This window comes from Dryobates pubescens, chromosome 11, assembly GCF_014839835.1.
Source record: "Dryobates pubescens isolate bDryPub1 chromosome 11, bDryPub1.pri, whole genome shotgun sequence".
Classification (NCBI taxonomy): Eukaryota; Metazoa; Chordata; class Aves; order Piciformes; family Picidae; genus Dryobates; species Dryobates pubescens.
This window is the reverse complement of record NC_071622.1, coordinates 19125762-19132509: the sequence shown is the minus strand read 5'-3', so window position 1 is coordinate 19132509 and position 6748 is coordinate 19125762. Positions and strand designations below refer to the sequence as shown.

The 6748-nt window shown below is 43.3% G+C and overlaps 1 protein-coding gene across 1 annotated transcript; it reads right to left on the bottom strand.

Moving 5' to 3' along the window:
* Nucleotides 1-220: 220 nt before the first annotated feature.
* On the bottom strand, nucleotides 221-5799 carry BCL10 (BCL10 immune signaling adaptor). Its single transcript, XM_009900336.2, has 3 exons — nucleotides 5728-5799; nucleotides 2057-2345; nucleotides 221-992 (listed from the first exon to the last, which is right to left on the bottom strand). Exons 1-3 carry the CDS (start codon nucleotides 5797-5799, stop codon nucleotides 625-627), a joined length of 729 nt encoding a protein of 242 aa, XP_009898638.2. The 3' UTR covers nucleotides 221-624.
* Between the last annotated feature and the right edge of the window lie 949 nt (nucleotides 5800-6748).

The following is a 6748-nucleotide window of genomic DNA, read 5'->3' as shown; positions in this document are numbered from 1 at the left end:
GTATTAATGAGAATTTAAAGTGCATCTCAAATCAGAAATCTCTAACTAATATACAAGAACAGTATACTATGGAAGTGTATTTGCTAACTCAAATCACTGCAACACCGAAGCCCTTTTGATTTGCTAGTAGGACAACGTTCAGACAATTAAGAGATTTCTTACAAATATGCATAGCTACAGATTTGGCCAGATTTGGATTTGTTGTTGTTGTTGTTGCAAACAGAGCTGCACCTGCATACATAGAGGGTGTAATTTGTCCTGAAGAGAAACATTTCATTTTATAAATTACTTTAAGACTTTTGGTAAGTATGCTTAAGCTTTTAGTTCAGAAAGTTGTTTTTTTTTAGTACTTTTTCTAACCATTTTTCCCAATTCACTCATCACAGAAACATTAAGAAAATCAGACTGGTTACTTTTTGTAGGAAGAAACAGAACCACAAAATAACACGTTTTCTGTAGCTCCAGAGTCACCCAGTTACCAAAAAAGTTACTCCTTAAAAACAGTAAGTAGCATAGATAGTTTCCTCTGATTTTGCTGGTTAGCAGTTTGAAAACTTTTGTAACCTTTGTTACATCACACAAAGTTTCAGTACCATTTTGATGAAGAGACAAAAGTCACCATGTTCACTGTGGTTGAAGAGAACGTGATCTTAAAGGCAAAAAGCAATTGTCACTCGAGCTTGTACATGGTTCTTGCTGCTCTGACTGGAGCTCTGGGGGGAGAGGGGGAGCACCGGGCTCTCCAGGCCCTGGAAGGGTGACTGAGAAAACAGCACTCTCTGCGTTTCCCATCTCTGCAACTGGCAAATTCATCGAACGAAGAGAGACAGCAGACACAAAGGCAGCGGTGCTATAATCTTCTTCTGGATGATGTATCTGGGTAGATTCTTTGTCCTTTTTTTTATCAAAAAAATTAGATTCATCAGAATATGACCTAGAAAGATTATTTGTTCCTCCATAGAGTGAGGTCATACAGGTGCTGCAGCTTAGACCTAAGACAAAACACAGAGACCAGATTTAATTACAATATGGTGCACTGTTAAAACTGTGCTCTGATGTAGTATCAGCAAGATTATCAAAGATCAGTTGTCAGTATTTTTAACAGACTAACCTCTTCATCTCACCTGTGACATCCCAATAACCATAAAGAATGAAAAAATACATGCAGGTTACCTGGGCTGATGTGGATGATATATCAGTATCTTTGGAGCAGCTACTATTTGACAAAGTAGCACCATGATTTAAGCTCTATTTTAGGAGGTCACTTTACACATCTGACCCATCTTTTAATGATTTTTTTTTCTGTGTTTTTTTTAAACTTTTAGAAGCTTTGGCAACATGGTTCTACTCTACAGTGGGCTGTATTAACTAAAGCCAGAGAAACTTCAGGCCTTTCAACTCTAATATTAAAATCTACTTCCTTCTTTATTTCTCTTCTTATGGGTGTGGAAGGGGAAGTAAGGCTTTTGGTTTGGAAAGCTTATTCTTCCTTTATTTGCCTTAAAACACGACTACATATAGTCACTGCAAGATTTCTGTATCAACAAAACCTCTCTGCCTGAAATGACACATGCACACATTTATAGTGTCCATTTTTAAGTTCTAGCATTGAAGGCACAAAGGGAAAGTCCCCTCAGATTACATTTGCTGGCTTGTCTTCTGCTCAGGTACAAAGGTTTAACAACTTCAGAGCACTCTGCAAGTACAGTACGTAGCTTCAAAAGACATGTAAGATGGATTTTGAATTCTCAATTAGAACCTCACAGAAAGCAAACAGAAACATGAAGAGATAGACTTATCCATCGTAACAACACACAACTGGATCTTTTGCAGTTTTGTTATTTCTGAGGTGTTCAGATAATAAAAAGACAAAGCCAGGATACAAGCACTAGGATCTCAAACCCAAATTGGTGACATCTCCAACAATGCTGTCTGAAATGCTAGAAAAGGGGGGAAAAAAATCTACACTAAAACATGATTTAAAGAACAGCTGAAGTTTGGCTTTGCAGACTCAAAATAGAATTTGTCTTACAATACATTATTGTAAATGCCTTACCTTTGATAGCTTCCAGTTTTTCATTTTTGACTTTCAACACTACATCGGTTATCTTTTCTAAGAGGAAGTTTTGTGTTCTTTCTCGTCTGATAGATTCAATCAAAGCATCTAGTCCCTTTGGGTTTTCTGCTAAGTAGTCCAGTAACTTCCCAGTTTTTTTCCTACTGGAAGATCGAGATGAAATTTCTTCTGTGTCCTCTCTAGTGAGTATTTTCTTTGAACGTAGGTAATCAAAGTGTCTCTCAGCTATGATTTTATCACACAGGTAAGGACGCATCCTTTCTAAAGCCTGAAAAAATCCAAAACAAACCGGTATTAGTCAACCTTTCCATTCATTGCAAAGCCTGTATTTCACACTCATATGATTATGATACAGGCTAATGAAATGATTTTTAAAGCTACCACCATGTTAAAAATACTTTTTAAAAGAACCCACATAATCTAATTTACTTACCTCTTTTATCAGTTTTGAGTCAACTCCAGACTTTTAATGCATGCATAAGTAATAAGGTGAATACTTACTGAAAATGTTAATTACATCAATTCTATGGTTATCACGTTTCAGAAGTTACCAAGTAAAAATGAAAACATACTAACAAAACACAACAGCTCTTACTTGCTTAGTCTACAGACAACACTCATTCTCACTGACTACTTGACTGCCACATTCACATACTATTTGTATCCACAATGCACGGCTCCACCATGATTACAGATGGTTTTCTGTACAGTGAGTAAAAGCAGTTCCAGAACAACACCATCAGTATACTCACTGTTCAAAAAGTTTGTTAAATAAAGACCACTGTTTACAAGTCTTACAGATTACTAGCATCCAAAATACATGCACTTTTATCCACAGATGTATTTATTTTCAACTTTACTCAATGTTTTTTGCCTGCCCCAGGGCAGCTGTGTGTTCTTAGCCTTTCCCTTGCACTGGAGACCTAATCAAGAAACTGATTTAGTGCTTCCCCCCCCGCTGCCTCTTAGAGACAAATTACCCAGTTCAGTTTAATGTGCAATCACATTGGCACAATTACAGTAACAGCAAGAAAGTTCAATAGTACAGCTTGTATCAATAGAATGCATCTCAAGTGTCCAGCTGCAACAAGCCTGAATACAAGCAATACAGGTATCTTCAGGACTCACAGAAATCTCATCCTACCACCAGAGGGATCAACCAAACTCTGGAACATAAGTCAGTCAACATTTAAACATTGGGAAACTAATTAAATTCAACAAGGATAAGTGTAGAGATCTGCACCTGAGGAGGAATAACACCATGTACCAGTACAGGTTTATGGGTTGACCTGCTGGAAAGTAGCTCCATGGAGAAGGACCTTGTTTGGAGTCCTGGTGGATAGCAAGTTATCCATGGGACAGCAATGTGCCCTTGTGGCCAAGAGGGCCAATGGTATCCTGGTGTGCATCAAGATGAGTGTGCCTAGCAGGCTGAGGAAGGTTATCCTGCCCCTCTGCTCTGCCCTTGTGAGACCACATATGAGTATTCTGTCCAGTTCTGGGCTCCTCAGTTCAAGAGGGACAGGGAAAGATGGACAGAGTCCAATGGGGGGCTACAAGGATGATGAAGGGACTGGAATGTGTCTTACAGGAAAGCTTGAGTGAACTGGGGCTGTTTAGCCTGGAGAAGACCAAGAGGGGGCTTTATTAATGCTTACAAATATCTGAGGGGTGGGTATCAAGAAGACAGTACCAGTCTCTTTTCAGTGGTGCCCTGTGATAGGATGAGGGGCAATGGACACAAATTGGAACACAGGAAGTTTCACCTCAACATGAGGAAAAACTTACTGTTTGGGTGATGGAGCACTGGAACAGGCTGACCAGAGAGGTCATGGAGTCTCCTTCTCCAGAGACTTTCAAAACCTGCCTGGCTGCATTCCTCTGTGGTCTGCCCAAGGTGATCCTGCTTTAGCAGGGATGTTGGACTTCATGATCTCCAGAGGTCACTTCCAACCTCTACCATTCTATGACCAAAAGAATAGGATGAGTCATTATGGAATATAAAGACTACTGTGTTTTAACTAACGTGCTCCTATAATGAGGCTTTCACTGTATGAAGTGTACCAGTTCTTAATTCCTCTTTGTCTTCATAGGTTAACTGTTTACAAGAGCCACTGCCTCCCCTCTCAGCTCTCAAACATAGGACTCTAACCTTTATAATTTCTCCTTAAAAGATATTTACCCAGACCAAGTCATCCCTGCAATTTATTTTTCTGAGGTATGTGGTCACAAAACACACAATACACACAGAACTTCTGGTAATGCAGCACTTCTGTTTGAAGTGATTTTACCAAAGTTACCTAAACAGCTAAGTGAATTTACCAGCACTTTGCATCATGAAGTTGCAACATTCAAAGCCTGATAGAGGAGATCAGATTAATTGGATTATATTTTGATGATAAAACTAGCGTTATTTCTTTCTACATATGAAGTTTCCATCAAGTCACCGAATTACTATGGGAGAATCCTGTAAGACTAAGGGCTGAAATACCATAGACAGAATTTTGTGAGATGCAGCCACAAATTCAGTCACTGACACATAACATACATACTGTGTTACATACATAGTTTGATTTCAGTAGTGCTTACATTTTTTTGGTGTATCTACCGGATGTTAACTATTGCAGTAATACCCTCTGGTTACACAGAAGCAAGTAGTAACTTGAAAAAACATGCCTCACAAAACTATGACAAAGCATTCAAAGAAAATTATGCATGCATAAAGCTAGGGGGAAAAAAATCCCCACCATACAAACAAACAAAAAAAGCCCAAAACAACCAAACACCACCACCTAAAAAATTATCTCCAAACATTCTTTATTGTACTTTAAGGGAAGATAAGTCAAACATTAAGACACTGTAAGTTCCAAACAGAAGCAGAAAACAGTCAGAAAATAACTGACAAAATTTTATTTACTTATTTAACTAAACACTTATTAAGGTTAGTTAGCACATTGCTTGATTCCAGACTGGCAGAGGCAAGTAAACGCAGGCTGAATCAGGATGAAGTCTTCCCTCAGATTCCACCCATCAGTGAACAAATATGGAGGATGGGGAAAATCAGGAAACAAATACTAGTATTTAATCCAAATATTAATAATCTATACGATACAATCTTATTAACACCAGAAGAAACATACACATTTGCAGCTAACCTTTAAGATTACATATTCATTGTTCAATGCTTCTACTGTGTTCCCTGTGTTTCATCACGGTACATACGGACACCATGAAACCCAAACCCTGGCAACCCTGCGACAGGGGAACAGGCTCTCAGAGGAGGACAAAAGACAAGGGAACTTTCAGGTGGACATCTATCCCTAAGGTTACGTTTTCGCAAGTCACCACCAGCGCAGGCTTTTACTGCCTGGCGAAGGGCCCAGGGCCGGCCCCGCCACCTACGCCCCCGGCCCCGCTGCACTGCACGTGACCTGCCCACCCCCGCGGGCCCACCCTGGGGAAGGCGGGGGAATTCCGGGGGCGCGGCGGAGGGTCGGCCCGGCGGACCTCCTGCCACTGCACGCCCCGTCCCACCCCAGACGACAGCTCTGACCAGGCTTCCGCTTCCTCGGCCTGGGCCCGGGCCCTAGCCCCACCCCACCGCCCCGCATACCGGGCACCCTGGCCTCTCAACGCAGCACAGCACTTACATCCTTCTTCACTTCGGCCATCTCGTCCTCCGTTAGCAACCGCCCTACAGCCCACGAGCCCGGGCTCTCCATCGCGGAAACAGCTCCGCCAGCGCCGTCGCCGCTGCGGCAACCGCTCCGAGCAGCGTTTCCGGCCCGGGCCCCGCCAGCCCACCGACGCCTGAGGGAAAGCACCGCCCCGTGGCGCGTGCGCGCACGGCGCCGCCCACGCCGCGGTGGGACGGCCGGAGGCGGGCTGTCCCGCACAGGCCTGCCCGCATTCGCCCGAACGACGAACCTCCCACTCACTCCGCTTCCACGCAGACGCGCCGGGAGCGGCTCCCACGGCAGGGGTTGACCCTACTCTGCGCTGGGACTGGCACAAAGCTGCGAGTGCCTGCAGCGCCCACAGCTTGCAACTGCCTTACGGGGACGCTTTAACACCCTTTCATTAAAACGCTGAGTGGGTGCGGGTTATGAAATCGTAGAATTGATGAGGTTGGAAAAGACAGTTAAGAGTAGTGAGTCCAACCTCTGACCCAGCTCTGCCAGGTTACTGCTGAACTATGGCCCTCAGCGCCACTTCTACACGTCTCTTCACTACCTCACCCCTTTCTTCAGGAGCCTGTTACTGGACTCAGTAGGGGAGAAGTGAGGGATATCTGGGTGTTAAAAATGCTGTACTAAGCCTGCTGAGTTAAATGACAGTAGGAGGACATGGGAGTTCACAACTGACTCCAGGGCCTGGTGCTTTTCCAAACACCAGTGCCATAAAAGGTTACATTCCAAGGCAGTATGAAAAAAGCCTAAGCCACATGCAAGGACCAAAGTGGTTGCTCTTAGTTAAGGCCTAGGAGGTGGAGCTGGCAGCAGCTCCCCTTTAGTTCCTCTGAAGGCCAAACAGCTCCCACCTCAGCCCAGGCACAGAGGGTCCCACCACTGCCCCCATGCTCTGGCCTAGCCCAATGCAGGAGAAGATGCTTAAAGAAAGAACAGAGACAAAACTGAAGTGATTGGTATTTTTTCATCTGTGAAAGTCAGG